We start from the raw sequence: 27,524 nt of genomic DNA on the forward strand, positions 1-27,524 counted from the left end.
GAGAGAGAACATGCAAATTAACAAAATCTGAAATGAAAAGGGGCACATAACAACGGACAATGAGGAAATCCAGAGAATCTTCAGGTCATCCTTTGAAAACCTCTACTCCACAAAATTTGAAAATGTAACAGAAATGGGTAAGTTTCTAGATTTATCTCTTATCAAAATTACATCAAGAACAGATAAGCAATGTAAATATATATATATATATACATATATACATATACATATATATATATATATATATATATATATATATATCACCCCTAATGAAATAGAAGCAGTCATCAAAAAATCTCCCAACCAAAAAAGCACAGGGCCATATGGTTTCAGTGCAGAATTCTACCAGAAATGCAAAGACTAGCTAGTACCAATACTCCTCAAAGTGTTCCACACAATAGAAAAAGAAGGGTCATTGTCAAAGTGTTTTTAAGAGGCTACAATAACCTTGGTACCCAAGACATACAAAGATAAAACTGAGAAAGACTAATATCCCTCATGAACATTGATGCACAAATATTCAATAAAATACTGGCCAATCAAATCAAAGAACACATCAGAGAAATCATCCATCATGACCCAGCAGGCTTCATACCGGGAATGAGGGATGGTTCACCATATGAAAATCCATCAACGTAACCAACCATATAAACAAAGTAAAAAAGAAAAACCATATGATTATTTCACTAGATGCTGAAAAAACCTTTGACAAAATCCAATACTACTTCATGATTAAGGTATTGGAGAGAACAGGGATAACAAGAATATACCTAAGCATAACAAAAGTAATATACAACAAACCAACAGCCAACATCAAACTAAAATAGAGAGAAACTCAATGCGATTCCTCTAAAATCAGGAACATTACAGGGCTTCCCTCTCTCTCCATATATCTTCAAAATTGTACTTGAAGTTCTAGCTAGAGCAATAAGAAAACAAAAGGAGATCAAGTTGATACAAATTGGAAAGGAAGAAGTCAAACTTTCACTATTTGCAGATGATATGGTAGTTTACATAAGTGACCTCAAAAAGCCTACCACGGAACTCTTAGAGGTGATAAACACCTTCAGCAAAGTGTCAGGATACAAGATTAACTAAAAAAATCAGTAGCCATACTATATACAGATATAATAAAGGGACTGAGAAAGAAATCAGAGAAACATCACCTCTTACAATAGCTCCAAACAGCATGATATCTTGGGGTAACACTAACCAAACAAGTGAAAGACCAATATAATAAAAACTTAAAGAAAGAAATTAAAGAAGATACCAGAAAAAGAAAATATCTCCCATTCTCTTGGATAGGTAGAATCAACATAGTAAAAATGGCAATCTTGCTAAAAAACAATCTACAGATTCAATGCAATCCCCATAAAAAGCTTAGCACAATTCTTCATAGAGCTTTAAAGAACAATCCTCATCATTATATGGAAAAACAAAAGACCCAGGATAACCAAAACAACCCTGTACAATAAAGAAACTTCCAGAGGCATCACCATCCCTAACTAAGCTGTATTATAGAGCTATAGCCCTGAAAACAGCTTGGTATTGGCTCAAAAATAGAGAGGTAGAACAATGGAATCGAATTGAGAACCCTGATGTTAATTCACACGCCTACAAACACCTAATTTTTGACAAAGAATCTCAAATTATACAATGGAAAAAAAGCACCTTCAACAAATGGTGTTGGCATAACTGGATACTGGTCTGTAGATGACTGCAGATAGATCCATATATCGCCATGCACAATAGTTAAGTTCAAATGGATTAAAGACCTCAACATAAATACAGCCACATTGAACCTCTTAAAAGAGAAAGTGGGACGCACTTTTGAATGCATTGGCACAGGAGACCACTTCCTGAGTACAACACCAGTAGTACAACCTCCTGAATCTGAAAATCTTATGTGAGGCAAGGGACATTGTCAATAAGACAAAACTCTAGCATAGAGAATGGGAAAATGTTTTCACCCACTTGCATCTGACAGAGGGATGATTTCCAAAATACATAAAGAACTTAATAAACTAGATATCAAAATGACAAATAACCCAATTAAGTACTGGTTAGAGATCTAAACAGAGAATTATGAACAGAAGAAACTCACATGGCCAAAAGATATTTGAGAAATTTCTCAACATCCTTAGTCACCAGGAAATCCAAATCAAAAGGTCTCTGAATCAGTATCTTATACCTGTCAGATGACTAAGATAAAAACACTGGTGATAGCTTATGTTAGTGAGGATATGGAGTATGGGGAACACTCCTCTACTTATGGTGGGAGTTCTAATTGTGTAGCCACTTTGGAAATCAATATGTCAGTTCCTCAAAAAAAATTAGAACCAGGAATACCACTCTTTGGCATATACTCAAAGGATGCTCAATCATACCCCCAGGACACTTGCTGAACTATGTTCATAGCAGCATTATTCTTTATAGCCAGAACTTGAAAAGAACTAGAACTCTCTCAACCAAAGAATCGATAAAGAAAGCGTGGTACATTTACTCAGTCAAAAAACAAAACAAAACAAAACATGATATCATGCAATTTGCAGGCAAATGAATGGAACGAGAAGAAGTCATCCCAATTGAGGCAACCCAGACCTAGGCAGATAAACATGGTATGTACTCACTCATAAGTGGATATTGGATGTCAACCAAATGATAACAAGGCTACAGTCTACAGCCCTAGCGAAGAAGCTAAGGAGGACCCTAAGAGGGACACAGGGATCACCCTGAGCAAGGGAAATAGATGGGATATCCTGGGTAAACTGTGAGCATGGCTGTAGAGGAGAAGAGATGGGTGATGGGAACATGAGCGATGTGGTGCCAGAGCTGGGGGAGGGGACTGTAATGTAGAGCAATGACAGAGATGACTTGATTTTAGTGTTAGAGAGAAACTCCCCAGAATCCTAGCAATACTGGAGAGGGTCATATTCGTGACTACCCGTAACTGATGGAAGCAGATGCAGAGATCCACAGCCACAGGTCTAAGCACCAGGAGACCAGTTGAAGAGGGAGCAGGGATTATATGAGCATGAGTATCAAGATCACGATGGAGAAACCCACAGAGACAGTTGATAAGAGCTGGAGGGAGCTCACAGTTTCAAGACTGACATCCAGTGGGCCCGTATGGGTGTGACCTAAGCCCCCTGCATGTGGGTGATAGTGTGCTTGGTCTGTTTGTGGCCCCTGGCCATGTGACCAATATCTATCCTTGGCACACGAGTTGCCTTTTTGGGATCTATTTCCTCTGGTGGAATGCCTCACTCAGCCTTTATGTATCAGGGAGATGCTTAGTCCTGCCTTAACTTGGTTTGCCATGCTTTGTTGACTCCCATGGGAGGCCTTATCCTTTTTGAGGAGTGAATGTGGGGTGGTGGAAAGGAGATGAAGGGATGTAACAGGATTAGAGGAGTGAGGGGAAACCATGGCTAATGTGTTTAGACCCACACTACTCTAGGTGGAATTAGGAGTACCGGAGAGCACAGTGAACAGGATGACAGGCTCTGCATCCCACCTGTGTGAGTGCATCAGGGAAGCTCACGGTGGATTTGTTGACCATGTCTGCCATGGCCCTAGACATGAGATTGCAGTTCTCCCAGTGATCTTTAGGTGGGATTGTCAGGACACATACTCAACAATTAAAAACAATGTTTCCCTGAGCCAGTTTCCCTGCAGACTGGTTTCCATCCTGTGTGTACTGACACTGAGCTCCCTACCAAGACCTTGCCCTGTTTTTGGTCTGAGATAACTCCTCTGCCTAGGGAACCATAGAGTTACCCCAGTGATGGCACCTATCATAGGGGAAGACAGGATTGCTGCAGGAGAACCACACAGGCAAAGGGAAACAGCTACCCAGGAAGATCACAGAGGAAATGGGTTCACCCAACACACAGTTCAGCCAACACCAGATGCTGGGAGACTGCTGTAATGGCTGTTTTGAGTGTCAATTTGATGTAAGCTAGAGTCATCAGAGAGGTAGAAGCCTTAGTTGAAGAAAAGCTTCCTTGAGATCCAGCTGTAAGGCATTTTCTTAATTAGTGATCGACGGGGGAGGGTTCAGACCATGGTAGGTGGTGTCATCCCTAGACTGGTGGTCCTGGGTTCTGTAAGGAAGAAGACCCATCAAGCCAGGGGAAGCAAGCCAGTAAGCGGCACTACCCCATGGCCCATGCACCAGCTCCTGCCTCCAGGATCCTGTCCCATTTGGGTTCCTGCCCTGATTCCCTTCAGCGATGAGCATCAATGTGGATGTGTAAGCCAAATGAACCTGTTCCTCCCTACCTTGCTTGAGAGTCTCTGTTTCTTCACAGTGAAATAAATCCTAACTAAGACAGTTACCTTGAAATCCTCCATAGGAAGAGGGAGCCCACAGTCCTTCCCAGGACACACAGGTCACCCCTTTCCCAACACTGAGGACACGAAACTTCTCACACAACTGCTCCTGGGCCTCCCTCCTGAATCAGAAGCTAGATTGGTGACACTAATGATGATGGATTGATCTTCGTCCCTATTGATTGTTCAGCTGGTCCCTTTCCAGCCTTCACAGGCATCTCTGTCATCTTCTTCTGGGGGGGGGGGTAAATCCCACTTCACCAGGGCACTGAGAACACACAACAGACTGGATACTGGGCTGTGTCTCTGTGTCACAAGGACACATAGGCATGGCAGAGGCTCCTTCTTGACTGATGACAGATCCAAGGTCAGGACACAGCAGATGTCTGGCCTGGGATGAGCCATTGTTCTCTGAGGGCATGGAGATGCTTATCAGCATTGTTACTCAGTGTGCTGCTTGGAGGAGACACATAAAGAGAGGAAAGTTGAAGGAGATGTGGGCAGCACAGAGAGTGGAGGAGACAGAGCTGTGCCTTGGACACAGACCCATTGAATTCTGGGAAGTGCTCCAGCCTGGGAGACTGCTCATCTCAGAAGGAGGAAGGACAGCAGAGCCTGGACGCTGTGTTGGAGCTGAAGTTCTCCTCATAGGGAGGACGGGGCACTGAGAGGAGAGATGGGGGTGTATTCTGTGATTCCTTGCAAGGGTTGCATCCCTTGGCAGGGGCTCCTGCTCACAGGTAAGGGTACCCGCTCTCTGACTGTGTAGGGGAGGGAACTCAGAGGCAGGCTGGAGTCTTTGAAAGATGAAAGAAGCTCCAGAGGAGACTCAGGGATTTGTTTGCAGTCATGGGGCAGAAGATAGAATGAGTGACAGAGGCTCAGCATCGTGAAGCTCTCAGTGGATAGGAGGCAATGAGGGGAAGAGAAAAACCTCAAATACTCCCCATTCAAAGTCACTTCTATTGGCTGCAATGTTCTGAAGCCCAATGTTCCCAACCATGACAGTGTGACTCTGCAATTAGAAATCAAACAGGGGTGGACTACTGCGATGGCTCAGTGTGTGGAGCCATGACAATTTGAATTCAGTCCTTTGCTCCCATAGGGTAGATGGAGAGAACACAGTCCTGCAGTTCTTTCTGCCCTCCACACAGGTGCTGTGTTTACACCCCACCCTTGCACAATCTGAGACAGGTGTCTTCAGAGAAAGACACATATAGAACATAAGAAAACAAAAAACAATTAAATCACCCTTGAGTATAATAATTGTTATTTGCTCCAAACCTGGGATAAACCTAAGGATATGACTTTCCCCTCCCTCCCTCCCTCCCTCCCTCTCTCCCTCCCTCCCTCTGTCCCTCCCTTCCTCCCTTCCTTCCTTTTTTCCTTCCTTCTTTCCTGTCTTCCTTCCTCTATCCACTGGTGCCTGAATATTTTTTAGGAACTGAACCTTCCAAAGAGGTCACACTAGTTCCTGTTTTTTGAAAATCCCTGCTTCCAGTGGACCCAACACCAGACTATCCAGAGGATGAAATCGGGTGTTGACTGGAAGCACACAGGGAATAGAGAAAAATATTCTGAGCAATAATCTCCTAGAAGAGCAAGTCAGAGAGGCATTGCTCCTCACACTAAATACACCATGTGAGGAGGGATATGGGGACACCGAGTGGGGGAGTCAGCAGAAACTGAGTCCAGAATTCCATAGAGGAAACAATAGGCAGTGAGGGATTGGGGGTCATGTTTCTCACCTCTATCAAGGAGAGTGGACACATCCCTACCCACACACCAAAGGTGAGTAGTGCCACACTTGCTCAATATTGGTGACTTGTATCTCTCCCCTTATAGCCTTCCTTTTAACCTGCTGGGACCTGACCACCACTGCCCAAGTCACCATTGAATTAGTGCCTCCCCAAGTGGTTGAAGGAGAAAATGTCCTTCTACGCGTTCATAATCTACCAGAGAATCTTCTAGCCTTTGTCTGGCACAAAGGGGTGAAGAATATGAACCATGGAATTGCACTATATTCACTGGCCAAGGATGGAACTGTGACGGGACTGGGACACAGTGGTCGAGAGAGATTGTACAGCAATGGATCTCTGCAGATCCACAATGTCACCCAGAAGGACACAGGATTCTACACTTTCCGAACCATAAATGGACATGTCGGAATTGTATCAGTAACAACCACATACCTTCACGTTTACAGTAAGTGATTCTGTGTGAACTCTGGGTGCTGGGTGGGGTTCATTCCATTGGATACACACAGAAATGTCAAATCCACCCCGTGTCTGCCTCCCCTCTGCTTGTGTTTCTATGTTGACACCTGAGCAGGGTGTGCCATACATAGGAAATCACAACTGCAGGGACACTGAGGACCTGGAAGTCAGTAAATGACAGGAAGACACCCACTCACACAACGAAGCTAAGCTATGGACACCTGTTCAGGACACGGGGCCTCATCTTAGCCAAATGTGAAGGTCCAACTATCGATTGACCTCTGTCTTCCCTTCTAGCCTTCCCTTGTGGGTGCCCTCCCACCTCTCCCAAGCCCACTATTGAATCAGTGCCATCCAGCATTGCAGAAGGAGAAAGTGTCCTTCTAGTGGCTCACCATCTCCCGAAGAATCTTCGAGCCTTTTTCTGGTACAAAGGAGGGATTTTGTTCAAGAACCTTGAGGTTGCCCGACATATGATAGCCACAAATCTAACTGTGTTCGGCCCTGCACACGGTGGACGAGAGAGATTGTACAGCAATGGATCCCTGCTGCTCCAGAACGTTACCTGGAATGACACTGGATTTTACACCCTGCGAACTCTGAGTACAGACCTGAAAACTCAATTAGCACATGTGCGTCTCCATTTGGACAGTAAGTGATTGTTTCGATCATTCAGTCCTGGGTTGTGTGTACACACAGGACTCTCTTGCCTGATCTGTTCATACCTTCATTCTGTGCTGTGTGTCCATGTTGGTGTTTGAGCACTTAGTGCAGGACACACATACTTTAGACAAATGACCATAGATCAGACTCTTGCCTTGACTGAACCCTCCGAGGTGTGTGTGTTTGTGTGTGTGTGTGTGTGTGTGTGTGTGTGTGTGATGTGAAAGAGTAAGTCAATTCAAGTGCATTATACTCAGTCTTGTCTTTGTTCTTCTCGCCATGAACATGGTACCGAGAAGGTCACTGTTGGCAACAGGCATATCTTGGGCTCCTCAGAGAGAGGTGACCAGCAGGAATTCCTGCTTCCAGCCCTGTCTCCCAGGCTTGACTATAGGTGACCTTGGGGAGTATTTCCCCAGGTTTGGACTCTTACTTCGTTACGGAACTGAAAGGGAGCAACAGTTTTTGGTTGATCATATTTCACAGCATGGGACACTAACTAGTATACTGGTCCTAGAGCCACATTCAAGTTAGGTCCCCTGGCCACCTCCTTCTGAAACTCAGCGTGCAGGATCGAGCCAGACAGGTGCCCAGGGCATTAGGCAACTAGTTTGATGGCCTTATGAGAATTGACAGGAAGACCAGTGTCTCCAGGATGAAGAACAGAGGCCACAGATCCACTTGGTATGTTCTTGTCCTCTGGGGTCAAACCCAGGCAATTCCCTCATGCAGGCAGATAATAACAGGCTCTGCTGGTCTTAACATCTCCCAGCCCTGAGCTAATGTCATACTATTGATCACCAGGGGGTGATATGAGCTCATAGTCAGTCCCTGATGTGCTGGTTTCCTGGAGAATATGTAAGACACATACATGATTTCCATCTCTGTTCCAATAGTCATGGAGGTCTCTCCCACCTTCTGATGCTTCATTTGTCTGAGAAAAGTACTCTGCTAGGGGACCATGTTCAGCCTCCTATTTTCTAGCATAGGGAAAGAGAGGATGACCACAGGGGAATTTCCAAGGAAAGGTTAGAGGTGTTCCTAAAATGTCAGAGTGGACATGTGCAAACCTGAACCATACCTCTGCTAAAAAGTGGCAGGAATTCAGGTTTCCATTTGAAACTCTCAACAGCAGAGTGAGACCACACCTTTCTAGGACATAGGTAACCTTCTCAAACATCAGGACATGGATCTCCAGATACAAGTGATACTGGATGTCATTGCTGCATCTGACCTTAAATGGCCCCCTAGTGATAACCAATGAGCTTCCTTTTCTTAGCATTACTCAGGTGGTACCTTTACAGCCATCACAGACATCTGTCACCTTCTGGATGAGGGTAAATTCCACCTTACTAGCATTGAGGACATGAGGACAACTGGGTTCACGGCAGAGTTTCTGTGTCACAGCGGATGCATAGGGATGAGAGAGTCCCCTACTTTGGTGCTACAGGGCCAAGGCCAGGGCACAGCAGAGGTTAGCCCTGGGGTGAGCTGTTGGACTTTGGGACACAGGGATGATTATTGGCCCATTGCTCACTGTGTGGTCTGGAAGGCTGAAAAATAAAGAGATTCATGAAGAGAATCACCAAGCAATGCCGAGGAGAGGAGGGAGAGTTGCCTTGGACAAGGGCCCACCCATAGTCCATGTGGCTCTTTATGGGCTTCTGCCTTGTAGCAGACTTAGTTCAGAGGGAGACAAGACAGCAGAGCTGACTCAGATATATCAGAGCTGACTGTGGGACAGAGGAGTGTGGTCGCAGTACTGGAACCCTTGGAGACTCTGCCTTGTTCCATGGGAAGATCCCTACCTTATCCTAGGGTTTCCATGGGCAAGGGCTAGTCTCATGAGTGAAGACAATTCTGTGTGTGTGTGTGTGTGTGTGTGTGTGTGTGTGTGTGTGTCTCAGGCCCTGGGTGGAGTCTCTAAGGAGGACAAGAATCTGAAGGAGAGTCAAGGTGTCTGTTTGCCCCATTAGTGGATTTGATACAGAGGTGGAGAGAAGTCCATCAGCAGGAAGTTCTCAGTGAACAGGAAATGGTAATGGGAACGGTTGAAACCGGCATTGCTTTCTATTCAATGACAATCAGGTTTGGCTGCTGTATTCTGAAGGTGGATGCTCCCAACTAAAACAAGTGACAAAGAAAAAAATCTGACCTGGGTGGGTGAGTGAGCTGTTTCATTGAGTGAAGGCAAATTCTGCCAGGCCCAGTGACCTGAGTTTAGTCACCCTGTCCCATGTGGTGGAAGGAGAGATACCTCTCACTCCTCAAAGTTGTCCTCTGCCTCACACATACTGTGGCACACACCTAGCAATATATACATCTATGTAGGAATGCACATGTGTTCACACCTGCATGCAATCATGAACACATGAAATGGAAATAAATGTAAAAAATTGAATAAAACCCTGGACATGCTGGACTTTGGAACATTTGTTGATCATTCTCATGTTCGTTCGTTCATTCATTCATTCATTCATTCTCCCCAGGTGTCAGATCCTTTTATAGGTAACACGCCTTCCAAAAATGAGGTTAACCATGGCTTTCACAAAAGTATATTACAAGTGGAATTGAAGATAGTCCAATAAAGAAAGCTGAAAGATGAAGTCATGTGTTGCCTGGAATCACAAGAGGAAAGAACATAGACAACAGAAAATTCAGGGGTCAGGTGTCAATGTTTGTAGGGAAACAAGCCAGAAAGTCATCCCTCCCAACACCAACCTACACTGAATGTGAGCAGGGGTCTGAGGGCAGGGAACTGGGGCCACGTTAACTACTTATCAGAGAGAAAATGACATGTGTGGGACACTGTAAGCATGGGGATCAAGTCCTGACTCACCTAGTAGGACAGGGAGACACACACCTTGGCTGAGCAATGGACTCACGTGCTCAGGACACAGGGCCCCAACTTAGGGAAATACAAAAGTCCTACTACTAATGCATCTTTCTTCCCTTCTAGCCTCCCATTGTGGGCACCATCCCACCTCCGACCAGCCAACTGTTGAATCCGTTCCACCCAGAGTCGCTGAAGGAGGAAGCGCTCTTTTAGTGGTTCACAATCTTCCGAAGAATCTTCGATCCCTTTTCTGGTACAAAGGAGCAATTGTGTTCAAGGACCATGAGGTTGCCCGACACAAAATAGCCACAGATTCAACTGTTCTGGGCCCTGCTCACAGTGGTCGAGAGACTCTGTACAGCAATGGGTCCCTGCTGCTCCGGAGTGTCACCAGGAATGACACTGGATTCTACACCCTACGGACTCTGAGTACAGACCTGAACTTTGGACTAGTGCATGTGAAACTCCTGGTAGACAGTAAGTGATTCTCAGTGATCATTCAGTGTTCTTTGGTGTTTAGACACAGCACTATCTTTTATGGCCCATGATTAGAGTCTCAATGTTGGTGTTTGAGCACCGAGTGGTGGACACACATGATGGAGACAAATCTTGATAGATCATACTCTATCATCTGACTCTTCCTCTGTCAAGTAAGTCCTTGATGCAAAGTCACTCAGCCTAAGATGTCATGTTATGCTCAGTCTCATGGGAGTTTCAATGCAGATTACAGCAAGAAAGACCATGTAGGCACCACACAGGAGGCGCTTGAGGAAACCGTGGCATCTTAATAGAGAGGCAATCACCAGGAAGCCTGAGCCATACTCCACTATCCTAAGCTCAACTGCTTGTGACCATATGGGACATTTTGCCAGAGCTAGACTATTAATGCCTCTTAGTGCTGAATGGAAGCGATATTTTTTTTTTTTTTTTGGCTGTCTATGTCAAACTGGGGCATTTATTTTCTCCACACATGAGTTTCATAAATACACTCTAGGAATGATTGCAGAGACAGTGATGCCTATTAGTTTGTTCTTCATTGCTTGCTCAGCCTTGTCTCTTATATCACCCTTGAACCTTTAGGATAGGAGCTGAACTGCTTTCAGTGGGCTGGACCCTCCCTCATCAATCACCATTTTAAAACATTTACCATAGATTTGCCCACAGACCAACATGGGGATGTCATTTTCAATTGAGTCCCCCTCTTCCAAATCAACTGTAGCTTGTGTGACATTGACATCACACCCACCATTCTAGTAGCTACGTCTTTTCTAACACCTGAGCTTGCCAAGAATATTAGACTTCTTCTGGCCCTTTTCCAGTCCTAGACTTGTAGGATTCAGGGAAACATAGCAAGGACACGTAGAAGTTGAATTCCGGGCTTGCCTGGAGCCACAAGTGAAGTTGAGAAAAAAAGCTATAGAATGAGGATGTGGGGTCTGTGTAGAAAAAGTTCAGAGGAGGCGTAATCTCAACCTCAGTCTGCTGTTCTTGACTGAGAGCAGTGAATGGCAGATGCAAGTGACTTATTCAGAGGAGCCGAGGAAATGAAGGTCATGTTGATGACATCAACCATGTGGGTTAGAAACACCCACACCTTCATCTTTAGGCTGAGTGATGAATCCAATCCATTTAGGATGAAGGTTGCTATCTTTCCACCAAGCACAACACTCCTTATGATAACTGTTTTTCTTTTGTCTTTCAGCCTCCCTTTCTGTGTGCTGTAACCCTCTCACTTCTGTCCAAGTCATGATAGAGCCAGTGCCAGAGAGTCCTGTTAGAGGGGAAAGCGTTCTTCTCCTTGTTCATAATCTGCCAGAAGATCTTCGAGCCTTTGTCTGGTACAAATCAGCGTATAGCACTGAGACTTCTAAAATCGCAGTATACAGCAGAGCCATGAATTACATCACCCGTGGGCCTGCCTATAGCAGAAGAGCAAGGGTGTACACCAATGGATCCCTTCTGCTGCAGGATGTCATGGAGAGAGATTCAGGATTCTACACACTAGAAACTTTAAACAGAGATTTCAAAGTTGAAAAAACACACGTACAACTCCATGTATACAGTAAGTAATTCTTTATGGTCTCTAGCTGCTGGGTGTGGCTTATCCTGCTTCATATACTGAATCCCCAGGAATGGTCTGTGCCTGCTCCCCTTCCTTCCCATTGTGTCCCTACATGGGGGTTTTGCACCCTTACTGCAGGACGCACATGGAGTAGACAAACTGTAATATACCAGAACCCCTCGTCTCTATTTACTGTAGAGTTGAGGACCTGTGCTTGGTAAACTCAGCCCCAGGGTGTCAAATGTAGCCAAGACACTTGGAGCCGTCACCATGAAGATGTCTCCAGAAAGATACTGTGGGAGTCAGACAGGCCCTGGCTGATGAAGTCATGGGATCCTCACAGAGAGTGCTGAGAAGCCCTAACTTCAAATCCCTGTCTCTGACTAGAGATGATACTTGGGTGCTTTTAGTTGTTACTGCTTGCTTTTGACCTGCAGTTAGAGCTGACAGGGAACAAGGCTTTATTGGTATATGGAGCCAGCTAGTGCACTCTCATGAGAGCAGTAGTCAGCTTACTCAGCGAAAGCACATGGGGAGTATAGCTGGTAGGTGCCCAGATAGCCAATTAATTGTTCTGATGGAATTATGAGACCTTACTAAAAGGTCAGGATCCCCAAGCAGAATAACAAATTACAGAAGTCCTTTTTGCAAGTGATTGTCCTCTGGGGTCCAGCTCTGGAATTCAAACAGTAACAGAGGTGCTGATCTGGACAGCTCCAAGACATGAGGGACAGTTCCTCTAGTAATCATCAGGTGGCTATAGAAGGACAAAAAAAAATCAACACCTAGAAAATTATTTCTAGGAGCCATGAGATTAACTGTAGCCTACCTTCCATCCATGCCCTACAGACCTGTAAGTCACTTCCAGCTTTCTTAGACACCCTCATTGTTTCCTGTGTTTCTAAGCATACTTCTCTGCCAGAGGATCCTATTACCACCCCCTACCTCCTGGCACATCCTATGAGGACTTCAACTAGACATATGTCAGCTGCACCCCAGGAGGACATGTAGAGACCCAAGGCATGGCTTAACCAGCACAGGAAGATGGAGGGTCCCTCTGAGACTCTTCCTAAGTTGATGGAACCATCATTCTTCCTCTAGGACTCAGGTCTCCTCCTGCTTCACATCCTCATGGATCTCTCTCCTGAGTTTCAGGTCCCTGTATTGAGAGCCGGTCTTTCCCCTTTCCAAGGCATTACTCAGCTGTTCCCTTTACAGCTTTCGTGGACATCTATGTCACCTTTCTGTGGGGAGTAAATCCCACCTTATCAGAGCATTGAGAACAGAAGGCAGGTGCTCTGCTAGGATTCCATGTCATGAAGGACCCATTGGGAGAACAGAGCAGAGGGCAGCCCTGGGGTGAGCTGTTGTCGTCTTAGGGCACAGAGATAGATGATCACTGGCCTTGTTGCTCATTGCATGGTCTGAAAAATACATAGAGAACCCATGGGATACCAGGCAGGACTAAGAGTTGTAAGGACAGAGGATGGCCTTGGACACCATTCCCGACAACATTCACATTAACCTCAGAAGGGCCCCTGCCTGTCAGGAGGCAGAGCCCAGCGAGTGGAAGTCTGTGGCGAAGTGCTGCGGGAAAAGGTTTTCTCCACAGAGGGAGGGCAGGCAAGATAGCCGCCCCCAAGGAGGTCCACTGTGCATTTCTCTGCAAATGGTGCAGCCCCTGGTAGTGCTGTTCACAGGAGAGGAGAACATTGTCTGATAGTGTGAGGGGGAGGGGGAGGAGATCAGAGCCTGGCTGGAATCTCTTAAAGTGGAAGGAGGAAAGGCTTCAATCTAGGTGCGGTTACCTGGATGCACACATACGCACAGGCTGGCACACACATGCTTATGCACAAACACATTCACACCCACCCACACCCACTGCACTCACACACATAAGTTAATGCAAGCTGGAGTTGTAACTGGTGTCAGTGGCTCCACGCATGACAACTTCATAAACAGCTGGACGTGAATATCCATCAACAAACGTTCCTTCTTCCATCCACCCACATGTAGCTCAGCCCGTCCATGTATTGGGCCTTCCAGAAAGAACAAACTTGTTTTTCTAGTAAGGTACCAGCTCTAGTGGGCTGGAAGACAGAGTAGGACACCATCTCAAAGTAAAGTCTGGGGTTGACCGCACGCAGGGAGATAAGAGATCACAGAGGGCAGGATGTGGAGACTAGGGTCTGTAGAGGAAGAACTGAGGAAAGACACCCTCCTGCCTCCACATTTTCTGAGCGTGAGCAGGCATGTGAGGACGGTGAGTGTGTAAACACACGAGGAGAGAGCTCTCCACACAGGAAGAGACACAGGCAGGTGCACAGAAGCCAGGGAGGTCACCTGCTTACTTCCTTACTCTGAGTTTGACAGACACTTCCACCCATCTCAGTTGAGTGATGGTATAAGGTTCTCAATAATCAGGCCCCAGGTTTTTACCAAAGACAAAGGTCTAAGTATTGATGAATGTTTCTCTCTTCCCTTCTGCCCTCCCTTTTAGCCTGCAGGCTTCCTCCCACCATGCTCTCTATTGAGTCAGTGCCAACCAATGTTGTTGAAGGGGAAAATGCTCTCCTACTTGTTCATAATATCCCAGAGAACCTTCGAGTCTTTTCCTGGTACAAAGGGGTAACCACTATCAGCAGACATGTAATTGCATGGAAGAAAATATATGCTAATAACATTTGGCTGGGGCCTGCACACAGCGGTAGAGAGACTCTGTATCCCAATGGATCCCTTCTGCTCCAAAATGCCACCCAGAAGGACACTGGATTCTATACCCTTCGAACCTTAAATACACAGTTTGAAAGTCAAGACGCACATGTGTACATCCACATATACAGTAAGTGATTTTTTTAATGACCTCTGGGCTCTGGTGGGGTTGATTTCCCTTTACTCACATGGGACTGAGTGTTGTGGATTGATTTCCTGCTCTCTATATCATGTCTCCTCATTGGAGCACTTAGTGCAGGAATACATTGGATAGACATACTAAAATAGACCAGAATCCCTCTCCTGACTCCACCTACAGAGGAGGATGTGTGCTGAGTAACTCAGCCCAAGGATGTCAGTCAGCCTCAGAAAGTTGGGGAGCTCAGTATGAATGGACATGATCTTGAGCAAGATCTCATGGGATTCAGGCATGGCCTATCAGGGAAACTATTGTTTCATTATGGTGACATGAGCATCAGGAAACTCTGGATCCAGACCTCTGTTCCAGACTCAGCTCCAGGTGATCATTGGAGATCTTGTCTTCAGGGCTACAATTTGACTTCTTGTCAGAGCTGACATGGAACAAGGCTTTAACTGACTGTCCAAGACCATAGAGTGTGGAACCAGCTGTGTACTGACATGGCATCTGCAGTTAGCTAGGTCACTTGGGTATCTTCTACACCTAAATCTCAGTGGACAGGTGCCAGGAATAAGCCAACTCTTCTTAAGGGCTTAGGAGACTTCAGAGGAAGGCCAGGCTGCTCAATGGGAGGGACAGAGGAGACAGGTCTCCAGTCAGCTCCTTTTCCTTTGGAGTCCAGCCTATGGAATTCCATTCTGCAGGTAAGTAGTAAGAGGTGCTGCTCCCCATCCCAAGGTCAGGCCATTATTCATATCTAAGCTCAATTCGGGGCCCTGACAGTGATCATGCACTGTGTGTCCTGGTGAAGGGAAACAGAGACTAGGAAACACAGAGGTTAAACCAGGTCCACACAGGCCATGGGTGACAGATCCAAACCACAAGTAATCTATCTATTGTCATAGCCCTTATGTCTCCACCCTGAAGACTTTATTAAGTGTGCATTAACTACAGCGGGGTGGTCGAGATCTCTGCAGGGTTATTGTCAATTCCACCCCCTTTTTGCTTCCCAGAGCCTGTGACACAGCCCTTTGTCCGAGTCACCAGCACCACAGTTACTGCACAGAACTCTGTGGTCCTCACCTGCTTCTCAGGTGACACTGGAATCTCCATCCGTTGGATCTTCAATAACCAGAGTCTCCAGCTCACAGAGAGGATGACTCTGTCCCCAACAAAGTGCCAGCTCACCATAGATCCTGTCAGGAGGGAGGATGCTGGAGAGTATCAGTGTGAGGTCTCCAACCCCATCAGTTCAAAGACCAGTCTCCCAGTCAGGCTGGCCATGGCGAATGAGTGACCTTCTCCTCTAATCCTACAGCAGATTTGGGGAGTTTATTTACTGAGTTGGTACAACAATGAGGAAAGTTATGCTGGGAAAATAATCAGTCACCACTCAGGTACAGCCAGCATGGTGACTCATGACTGCAATCCTGGGATAAAGATGTGTCCCAGGAAAGGCCAGGACATAAGGGCGACTTTGTTTCCAAAAAGGAAAAGAAATCAATATAATAAACAGAATTGCAGGAGTTAAAAGCTTAGGTTGTGAATGAAATATTTAGATAATTCTCAGAATCCATGGAAACAAAATTTATGAGCCCCCTAAAATTGCATAGAGATAAATGCATCCTCTCACATTCCAGATATAGTCCATTCATAACTGATTCATGTAACCCCAATGCCGCCTAGTAGGTACCAGTCATCCATGTGGAGGGAGGAAGAGTGACAGGAAAAGGGACTTCCCTCTTTCCCTGTGCACATCACTGTTACTAAATAGTTCTGATCCACAGTTTGTTTGAGGCACACATGTAAAGACATGGTAAATGGCTGACTACAGTGGCATTCACTGGGTGACATCACCCAGTGATGTTAACTTTTCTTGTTAACATTTTTTGGAGACATACTAGGAATTTTTTTGACACACGTAGGAATGTACTTTAACACATGAACTCCCCCTCTCACTTCTTAGACATTATAACCTTCTCCTCCATGGACCCCTTTGCCTCTTAGAAATGCCTGGGCATCTTACAAGTCATACCCCCCTCTGAGCCACAAAGGAAGCTGACAGTTACCCACTTTGTGTAGCCCTTATCCGTTTTTACGACCCTGAGAAATACAAGTCTTATAAGCTTGCTGTTGCCAGGGAATTGCTGGTTGTGTGTGTGTATGCGTATACAAGCCGAAAACTTTGCAGGTTGGCAGAACAATAAAGAAAGTGATGTGGTGTAGTGGGATATTCACTTTGTCTCCTTCTGTGGCACTGACCACGCCCATTGGGGGGTGGAGCCATGGGCGGAAGTGACCTGTGGAAGGAGGTCGGAGGGGGCCAGGAAAGGCTTCTTTTCTGGCCTGACTCGGACAGGAGAGGATCGGGTTGAATTTCCTGGTATTCATCTGTCTAGGTTGTAAGTTATTTCTCCCTGAATAAACATCTATTCGGCCTATTTGTTTACCCTGATCCTTATTTACCGCAATAATGTGGGAAAGTGCATAGTGGAGACTTTATTTCACTGTCAGATTTTTCTAGTCTCCATGTTTGCCATAGCACTCTCTGTGAACTCTGAGTTGGCACTGAGGACGGCACTCAAAGGCCGCTGATACACTCCTAGATCATCCCTAGATCCATGCTTCATTCTTTGGTAATCAGTGGCTCCTGTCAGTCATCATGAACTACCTAAGGAGAACGGCTCTTGATGTGGTCCAGCTGGACCACTGAGTTGGAAGAAGACCTGCTCCTGGCACCCTGGCCAAGGTTTTTATCCAGACATCAAGTCCTAAGCACAGGTTGTGAGAATACCCAGGGAAGCAACATGGGAATTCTTATCACCCCTATCTTCATGACAGCCTTAGACAACAAAGTTTTGTAGGGCTCTGGCCCAGGGCTGAGCAGGGATGGTCAGTGCATCCGGAGAGACACAACACTCTGGGCTACTCAGTCATCCTGCTCTCTTTACTATTAAGCTCAACTCACATGTCCCAAAGTCCGCATTTCTTCCTCATAGCACAGGAGGCCACACCATCTCTGAGCGCTTGAGTTGCCCTCTGTTTCCTGTGATTGACCTTACTTCACACTCTGGTCAGGAGGGAGGTGGTGAGAGGCCTACACTAGTCGAATGAGAGCCTTGTAAGAGTCTGAGGTCCCAAACAGAGGAATCTCCTCTGTCGTCTGCACAGCATTGTTCCGTACAACCTACCCTGTGGTTGTACATTGTACAGAGAGCCCATTTCCTCCAGTGCCAAGGCCTTCTGCAACTGTCCTGGTGGGCCTATGAGACTTTACAGGAAACTCAGGGAGTCCAAGGGGAGGAACAGAGGACACAGGTCCTCCTGATGACTTCACGTCGTCCTCAGAGTCCAGTGAATTCTCTCCAGCAGGAAGATGTAACAGGTGGTGCTGACCTGAACAGCTGTCCTGTCCCAGCGTTAGGGCTGTGTTCATGTTGAGGCCACCATATCACCATGGCAACATTCATTCACCATGTGTCCCTATTCCTGGTAAACCGAGACACAGAAATCCCAGTGTCTACATCTACCTCACACAGAGCGTGGGTGACAGACAAGCTGTGTGTGTACAAGCATGTATCCGGTGTCTTTACCATGGAGTCCTTTTCATATGTCTTTGGATTTGGAGAAGCTGTTTTTTTTTCAGATGTTGTTCTTGGTCATCAGGAGCTTGAATGAATGTCTGTCTCAGGAAGTGAAAACAGATGGATAGTTTGAATTGACTTTAGAACTAAGCTACGCGCCTCTGGACAATTTCTGAAAAAAAGTCTCAGGACTCCCAACTGCATCTACTGGAGAGGAAATAATTTGTTTTCTGACATGCCACTGTCATTATTCCAGAAAGGCAAAAAGACATGGCTTTGCTTTGACCCTTCCAATAGATCAGGCATCTAAAGCAGGGCTCGATCTGGTCAGGAAGTAATTGATTTCAAACAACATAACATCAGTCTCTTATCTTGCCTCATTGTACTGTTTAGAGGTGTAATGCTTTCAGAGATTGACCTTAGATCCTAGGTATTAGTAACAATGGTCTAATACAGAGAAAGAGTCTCAAATTTCTTTTTTAATGCATTTTTCTTTTCCATTTTACATACCAACCTCAGTTCTCCCTCCCTCCTCTTCTCCCACTCTTACCTACCCCTATATCACCCCAATCCACTCCTCAGAGTAAGTATTTCCTTGCAGAGTCAACAAAGACTGGCATACCACGTTGGGGTGGGACCAAGCCCGTCCTCCATGCATCAAGGCTGAGCAAGGTATTCCACCACAGGTGATGAGCTCCAAAATGACAGTTCAAACACCCAGACTATGGACTGTCACGCACCCAGGATAGGTCCTGGTACCACTGCCATGGACTCCCCGAACAGATCATACCACATAACTCACCCACCTTCAGAGGGCCTAGTTTGGTCTCATGCAAATGAACTGCCACTAGATCAGGTCAGCTGTCTCTGCGGTTTTCTCTAACAGGATCTTAACTCCCTTGCTCTTATCATCCCCCCACCCTCTCTTGAATGGAAGTCCCGGAGCTCAGCTCAGTGATTTGCCGTGGGTCACTGCATTTGCTTCCATCCGTTAGAGTCTTAAATTTCTAATCTAGATTTGCCAATACATCTTTCTATTACAGCCTAAGTTCTAGCAAGTTCTTGCTCACTACCTTCTGTCAGTCAGATCTGCCTCTGAAAACACTCACCTGGGAAAGTCGGATCAGTGGTTATGAACTCTCATTGCTCTTGGAGAGGTCCTGAGTTTTGTTTTCTGCACCCTCATGATATAGCATAAACGATCTGTAATTACATTTCCAGGTTTATTCAATGCTGCTCTGGGCATTGGGCATATTTGTGGTTCGCAGATATACATGCAGTAAAAATAACCACACACACACGCACACACACACACAGAGAAAGAAAGGAAGGAGGAAGGAAGGAAGAAAGGAAGAAAGGAAGGGATGCTGGAGAGATAGCTCAGCATTTAATAGTATTGCTGCTCCTGAGGAGAAATAGTATTCAGTTCCCAGCAACCATAGGGTGACTCAGAACAATATGAAATTCCAGTTCAAGGGAATCTGATGCCCTATTCTGGCCTCCAAGGACACTGCTTTCTGATGGTGCATAATATTACAGGCAACACACCCATATACAGAAAAACACATCGACATTTTAAAATTTTATTTATTTATTTTTTATTTTACATGTCGATCCCAGTTCCCTCTCCCTCCCTCCCTCCCACCCTCCCTCCCTCTTACCCTCTCTGCCCCCTCACATGCACCCTGACCACCCTCCCCTCCATCCCCCACCCCAATTCCATATGTAGGGGAATACCATCCAGTTGGGGTCATGTAGATCTGACAGGTCATGTGAAGTAGGGACTAGGGCTTCTCTCCTGTCTCTAGGTTAAGGCAGTTATCCATCCATGGGGGATGTGTTCACAAGGTCCTTTTGTGCACTAGGAATACATCCTGGTTCCACCGTCTGAGATCCCTTAGACTGCTCAGTCCTTCTGGCTGAGACCTATATTCAGGGGGGCCTGAGTCAGTCCCATGCTGGATTCCCAGCTATCATCCTGGGGGGCCGTTAGCTCCTCCTTGTTCAGGTCTTGTCCTCTCCATCTGCATCTGGATTCTAGTTCAACTCAGTGTTTAGGTATGGGTGTTTGTTTCTGTTTCTGACAGGTATTAGGTGAGGGCTCCATGATGGTGGATACATTAGTTGTTGATCTCACTATCTGGGAAGGGCATTTATGGTAGCCTTTCCACGGATGCTCACATTGTTACTTGGCAGCAGTCATTTTTGTAAGGAAATTGACCTGTGGGTGGATGTGGTAACATAAGCACTTGAGTGGCAAACACAGGATGACAGGCTTTAGGGTTACCACAAAATGAGTCATTCTCAGAGACAATAAAGTAAAACCTCAAAAATTTGCCACTGAGAAGACAAACTCTGCTTCACTGGTTTCTGAATCTTCCGAATATCTAAACAATCTTATCTAAACTCTAGCACAGTGGTTCCCAGCCATCCCGATGTTGTGACACTTCAATAAATTCCTCATTTTGTGGTGACTTCCCAACCATAAAATTATTTTTGTCGTTACTTCATAACTAATTTTGTTGCTGTCATGAATCATGATGTGAAGATCTAGAATGGAGGAAATCCAGTGTCAATCCCTGTGAAAAGATGGTTTGAATCTCCAATGGGGTCATTGCCCACAAGTTGAGAACTGTTGCTCTAGCGTGGGAGATTCCTCACAATGACTACATCTCTCCCTTAGCTCTTACCTGCCTCCCTGCATACATCTGCCTGGACCCTCCTGTGCACCTCTCCCCACACTGCCCCTTCGTTTGGTGCTTAGCTTGCCATAAGTTCACCTTACCTACATGGTGAGAGGAAGACAGCCAGTATAATACTATGATGACTCTGTTAAGAGCAGTTTTCCCACCAGCCTGGTCCCAAAGCCATGCCAGCCTCAAATGACACACAGAGATGCTGTATTAGATATAAATCTGTTGGTCAGTTACTAGCGTTTCGTATTGGCTTGCTCTTTCTTAAATATTATCCCATTTCTATCAACCTAAATATTTCCATGTGGTCTTATCTTACTAAAGAGAGGGTCTGGATCTATGCTCTCTCAAGTCTCTACATCTTGAATCTCCTACTACACCTTCCCAAATACTCCTTGTCTCCTAGTCCAGCCTATCTTGCTTTCCTGTTTGCCAATAGTGCTTTATTCATTACCAATAAGAGAAACATGTTTACAGAATGACATCTATCATGACCCAGATGGACCCAAGACTTCCTCAGAAGTACTGATGAAAGCACCAGGGGAACGTGGGTCCTGTATCCTAGTCCAGGATTGTACTTGGCAAGGCTGGTCTGAGACGAGAGCTGGTGCCTCATGGAAGTTGAAGCTGCTCTTCCATCTAGGCTGCAGTTTTTAGTACTAAGACAGTATTGTGACTGAGGTATCTCATGTTCTCTTTTACAACATTACCTGGCATAGCTCTCTATTACCTTTGGATTTTTCTCTCCCTGCAAATAGGGTATGAGATGCAATACTTCTTAATCAACTTGATTGGCATAAGGGATCAGTTTAGGCAAGACCACACGACCCCAGTTATTTCCTGTCTTCCTTATCTCTCATTTTGTCTATTTCTCATGTGCAGTTCTCACACTGGACAACTTGCCATTCAGGACTCTTATTCCTGTGGGTAGGTTGAGGTCAAGTGGTCCAGACATGTCTTGCAGAATATTTGTTTACACTTTGTGAAGATGTGTCACTGTGATTGGTTTAATAAAGATCTGGATGGTCAATAGATAGGCAAGAGAGAATAGGCAGGATTTCTGGGGAGAGAGAAAGCTTTGGGAAGAAGAGAGGTTCATTTATCAAGAAACTGTTGAAGAAATCAGACATGTTAGTACAGAACAGAGGTAACCAAGGCCCTTGGCAGAGTGTAGATTAAGAGATGCAGTAGAATTCAAAACAGCTGGACAAAACAGCCCTACAGACTACAGCCAGGATATCTGAATCTTCTTCGAATCCCCCAAGACAGCACCCTTACCAGCAGGAAGTAGTTTGGAAAGAACGACACCCAAATTCCCAAAATTGTGTATAAATGTTTGTTTTCATTTAATTGGACTTTGTTATATAAAATTAAATAAAATAAAACAAAACACACACACACACACAAAAAGAGATGTAGTAGATTCAAGAGCTAGTTGGAAAAAATCCTGAGCTAAGGCCAAGCTTTCATAATATGAAGGCTCTGTGTCATTATTGGGGAGCTGGCGTTCCACAAAACAAATTCAAACTGCATTGTTTCATTTGACACTCAACATGGGGCTCAAGTGTCCAAACATAGGGTCTGAGAAAAATTAGGAGCCAGACATGGCATCCTTGCCCCACAATCTCTCAAGCAATCAAATGCCCACTGCTTAGAGAGGCACTACTCCTGGCTGCTACCTGTAGGCTTGAGCAGCCACTAGTGCTGTCTGCTCACCATAGATGGGCAGACACATTGGCTCTTTAAAGGTATAGGTAGAGGTCTGGTTATACAGTCCAAACAGACTTATAAAGTTGACAGATGTCTTTTAGCTTCTCAAATGTAGAACAGAAAATTGGTACTTTATAAAGTTTGTTTGTTTGAGGGGGTAGGATCTGAAACTAATGAAGACAAGTGGACCATGTGATCCAGAGTCTTAGAATGCCTCTGCTGTGGTTTTTAAAATATTTTATATGGAGAACAACTTCAAAGCTGCCAACTGAGATGGTCTAGCCTCACAGACTACTCCAGCCAAGACTTCAGACAAGCTCTACCCTTTCCCATAACACAGAGACTAAACAAAAAAATAATACCGCTAGCTCTTCCAGGACTTGATCACTATCCCAATGTTCACAGGGTCTGCTACAGATGTTGCTTTGCCCTGAAAGGAGGAAGCAGTCTAGATAACATGATACCTACATTCTTATGAGGTGAGGTGGGTGGGTGATTTTTGGTTGTTCAATGGATTATGATAGTTCATCACCATTTAGTGGGGTTGGTTGTAGGTTGTTGCTGGTCATGGTTGGGAAAAAACCTGAGCAAAGGCGGTTAGATCCAGGGATCTCTTTCTGAAGGAGAAAGAGGACATATCATATAGAAATGATAAGAAAGAGGGGAGATTATTGAATCTACTTTTATACTAAAAAGCAACCATTAGTCTGAAATTTTTTTACATTTGTATGGATTTTTGTATGTTGATAAAATTTTAGATTACTTTTGTTAAAATGTGCAAATGTTTGTATACTTGTTAAAGGCATAATACCTATGAAACACATTTGATAATGTAATGTAAATATACAGTCATTGAAATTTATTATTACAAACTAGGGTAATTAAGAAATGCAGGTTAGTAGTTAATCATCTAGTAATCAAATTTATTGCCTTGTCAGGTATGCTTTCAAGGTCAAACAGAAATATATTTTAGATGAACATATGGTCTTCAAAACCTCAGAGATCTACAGGATATGGCATTTAAGGTGTTTTAATGACACCAGGGTTTTTATGAGATATGTCTGCTACTGGCAGAACCAATTCACTTCAAAAAATGGATGACATGCATTGAAGAACCTCCATGTAGAGCTTGCTTTCATTGTGGTAAAGCTAGCCACTGGGAAAAAATTATGTGTGTTTTGGATGCTGACAGTATGTTGTCTAAATTGGACAAGCAAGACACAAAGGAAGGTGACTGCTGAACTTTGCCAAACAAGGCAAGACAATCCTTCAAAAATCCTGCTTCACAGAAAAGTCTGTTGGGTATTCTAGCCTGTAGGCCGAATATGGCTGCTTCAGCCTTACAGAGAATCCATGGGGTGACTCTCCAGACAGCAGGATGTCTCTGTCATATTTATAGTTTTGGAAGTTTTGCTCTGCACTTCTTGTTTACTCAGTTAATATTATATCATTCTTGGGTCTTTGGCAGAGGTTGAAGACTAGACAATTATAGCATTTTTATTACCAAATTCCAAAAGAAGCTTGCAAAAGAGATGTAAAGTTTATAAGGTTGAAATACCTAAAAGCTTAAGTTGTTAATTTAGTGAGTTAAACAATGAATATATTTGACCATCCGAGAATTTTTTTTTCTCTATGCAAACCCTCTACCATTTTTACATCAGATTCAGAGCTTCCAAAAGTTTGGCAGTACCTGAAATTAGCTCCCATGAATTCTGGTGTTTGGCTCTTTTTGACTTATAACCAAAGCTGTCAAGTCATTTTCATTTCTGTTTACCATATTTATGTCTTTAATTTTTTTTGGAGATATAGTATCACTTTAAATCTCATCTTGCCATTGTACACATATGTATCCCAGTATTATAAATATGAGTCAACGTGCTGGCCATTTCTGAATGATAACTGATGAAATTCACCATACGGCTTTTCTCTGCTTAGTGCCCCACTGATAAAGAAATGCTGGCGTGCTACTGTAGGATGAAAGGAGAGCTCATTCATCTATCACTCAAACCAGACTGGGGGACTGGTAGCCAAACTGACTCGGTTGGAGATCTCACACTGATACTCTCCAACATTCTCCAACCCTACGGGATATATTCTGAGTCCACACTTTGTTGACGACAGAGTCATCCTCTCTGAGAGATGCAGACTCTGGTTATTGAAGTACCAACGGATGGAGACATCAGTGTCAGGTGAAACACAGGTGAAGATCACAGATCTGTTTGATGAGACCATGCTGTTAGTGACTCGCACAAATGGTTGTTCTACGTACTCTGTGAAGAAACAGAGGAGGGTATCAAAAGATGGTAGTCCAGATTGCTCAACCAGCCCCTCTTCAGTTCATACTTAATAGAGCCTTCAGGGGCAGAGTTTGGAGCTGTGACTACAAATATACCCTATGTTTTGGTTCTTCTACTCAGGCATTCTCTGACTCTGATTCAGGCACTATTTCCTATGACATTTTCTGTAATAGGACACACAGAGCAAGATCATTGCCATGTCCATGAGTTAAGCTTAGTTGTGAGCAATGACCTGACCTTGGATGGGGAGTTGTTCACATCAGCACCATCTGTTTCCATTTACCTACAGAAGAAAATTTCCCAGGCTGGACCCATGAGAAGAAGGAAGAATCTGGACTAGCTGCCTCTGCTGTTTCTTCCCCTAATGCATTGACTTCTTTTAGTGAAATCTCATAAGCCCACCAGAACAGTAGGCTAATGGCTTGGATGCCTCTCCACTGAGACACACGAGAAGGAGATACACAGGTGATCTACCCAACTGCAGCTGTCATAGCTGGTTCTATACTCGAAGGGATTTGGAGGGTCAGTAAAGACATGTTCCCTGTCAGCTCTAAAAGGAAATCAGAACAAACAGTGACAAAACCTCCACTGTGTAAGCCAGAGTGCAGCCAACAGCAAAGTTCTGGAGTCGGGGCTTCCTGGTGCTCTCTGTGCAGACCCCATGGCTCCCACATCAGTGTCTGTCTGCCTCCCACAGAGTCTGTCTTCAGTCTATGTGCACGGTGAGAGCCACAAGAGTCTGCACCGAGCCTGACATCCTTCTGATGAGCTATCCAGAACAGGTTCTCCTTAGTACAGGTAAAGACAGGCGAGGGATTCTAACCCACACTTAATTGTCCCCCCCAATATGTGTCCAGCAGTGAGTGCACAAACACTATTGTGCGGACACAATGCAGCAGGCACAGTGGGTCCTGACAGTTCAGTGTATGAATTAGGATAAGCCACAGCCCGCAGCTGGAGACCACAGAGTCACTTACTGTTTACATATAATTGCACATGTGCTCTTTCAATTTTGAAATCACTTTTCAAAATTTCTATTGTGTACATTCCTGAATCCTTCTGAGTGATGTTCTTGAGCAGCAGATTTCCATTGTGATGGACAGTCTCTCTTCTGGTATACTGAGCTCCCCAGGTGGTAGTATTCAGGACTCTGTCGTGTTTGACAATTTCAAAATATGGATCACGATATACCGCCCTGTACCAAGTGAAGGCTTGGAAATCTTCTGGAAGTTTAAGGACTCGGAGAAGAATGTCTCTCCCTTCAGAAGCATGCTTAGGCACTAGTTGGATCTGGAGTGGGGGAGTGGTAGGAGGGTTGCAGCATGGAGAATGGGGGGCTGGAAGGGAAAAGAGAAAAAAAAGGCATTGCATGAAGATCATTGTGCATAACGGAAAGGCAGTGACCTCAATCTTGAGCACATGGATTTGTCATTCAGCCTAGAGCAGTAGGTGTGGGTGTGTCTATGTCACTTAATGAAAGTCAGTAACTGGCCTACTCATTACATCTGAGTCGCCCCCCCCCATGTCATTTCCCCATCATGGAACTCTCCATTCATGTGTCTTCATAGCTCTCAGTCAGACATTGCACATTCATGCACGACGAGGTTTAGACATGGCCTCCGACGGACTCAACGTGATTGGGGTTTTCACTTCATAGGTTTATAGGTTTTTCTTTCCAGTTTCCTTTGTGGCTCCAACCAAACCCTGACGCCTCACCATAGACGCTGTAGCTTCCCTGCCTGCCAGCCCTCAGGACTGGGACTGGGTGGGATCTGGGAGCAGTCTGAGCTTCGTGGCAGACTCAGGTCTTTAAAAGGCTTGTGCGGTAGACTGGCTACTTTTATGTCTACTTACCACAGGTGAGACTTATTTTATATACAGGGCCTCAGTTGGAAATGCCACTGCCATATTGGCCTGTGGGCAAGACTACAGTACATTTTTAAAAATCGGGTATTGACGTGAAAGATTTGAGATCACTGCAGGCAGTACTAGGCGATACAAGTTTGCAGGTTGAGCAAGCACTGACAATCAAGCCAGTAGGCAGCACTCCTCCACCGTTTCACTACCAGTTCCTGGATTTTATTTACGACATGATGGCAAAGAGCTAATATAGGCCCCATCTTGGCGCAGATGTTCTAAATCCATTATCGCCTATCAGCTTTGACAGGATAAGTGCTCCCATTGGTCACTTTCATCCAGCCTTGGAAAGACGACAGGGCTCAGGGCTCCGTGATCTAGCGTTCCAAGAGACTGGGCTGACTCTGACATTTTAGGATG

At 45.0% G+C, this 27,524-nt stretch overlaps 2 protein-coding genes across 2 annotated transcripts; one reads left to right on the forward strand and one right to left on the reverse strand.

Annotated features, from left to right (window-relative positions):
- Positions 1-4,880: 4,880 nt before the first annotated feature.
- On the forward strand, positions 4,881-16,260 carry LOC127238674 (carcinoembryonic antigen-related cell adhesion molecule 3). Its single transcript, XM_051207338.1, has 7 exons — positions 4,881-5,075; positions 6,181-6,540; positions 6,849-7,202; positions 10,174-10,527; positions 11,753-12,112; positions 14,613-14,954; positions 15,977-16,260. The coding sequence occupies exons 1-7, from the start codon at positions 5,012-5,014 to the stop codon at positions 16,258-16,260; spliced, it is 2,118 nt and encodes a 705-aa protein (XP_051063295.1). The 5' UTR covers positions 4,881-5,011.
- An 8,640-nt stretch (positions 16,261-24,900) lies between these two features.
- On the reverse strand, positions 24,901-27,392 carry LOC127238944 (pregnancy-specific glycoprotein 22-like). Its single transcript, XM_051207720.1, has 3 exons — positions 27,335-27,392; positions 26,225-26,584; positions 24,901-25,220 (listed from the first exon to the last, which is right to left on the reverse strand). The coding sequence occupies exons 1-3, from the start codon at positions 27,390-27,392 to the stop codon at positions 24,949-24,951; spliced, it is 690 nt and encodes a 229-aa protein (XP_051063677.1). The 3' UTR covers positions 24,901-24,948.
- Between the last annotated feature and the right edge of the window lie 132 nt (positions 27,393-27,524).

Source organism: Phodopus roborovskii, unplaced genomic scaffold, assembly GCF_943737965.1.
Source record: "Phodopus roborovskii unplaced genomic scaffold, PHOROB, whole genome shotgun sequence".
NCBI lineage: Eukaryota > Metazoa > Chordata > Mammalia > Rodentia > Cricetidae > Phodopus > Phodopus roborovskii.

Excerpts from the sequence above, each read along its gene's own strand:
- LOC127238674 (XM_051207338.1), top strand. The coding sequence starts at position 5,012 with ATGGGGGTGTATTCTGTGATTCCTTGCAAGGGTTGCATCCCTTGGCAG. Across the intron at positions 7,203-10,173 it reads TGTGCGTCTCCATTTGGACA|CCTCCCATTGTGGGCACCAT; the intron begins GTAAGTGATTGT and ends CTTCCCTTCTAG. Across the intron at positions 10,528-11,752 it reads TGTGAAACTCCTGGTAGACA|CCTCCCTTTCTGTGTGCTGT; the intron begins GTAAGTGATTCT and ends TTTGTCTTTCAG.
- LOC127238944 (XM_051207720.1), bottom strand. The coding sequence starts at position 27,392 with ATGGATTTAGAACATCTGCGCCAAGATGGGGCCTATATTAGCTCTTTG. Across the intron at positions 26,585-27,334 it reads TAGCTCTTTGCCATCATGTC|CCCCCCATTCTCCATGCTGC; the intron begins GTAAATAAAATC and ends TTTCCCTTCCAG. Across the intron at positions 25,221-26,224 it reads TGTGCAATTATATGTAAACA|AGTACGTAGAACAACCATTT; the intron begins GTAAGTGACTCT and ends GTTTCTTCACAG.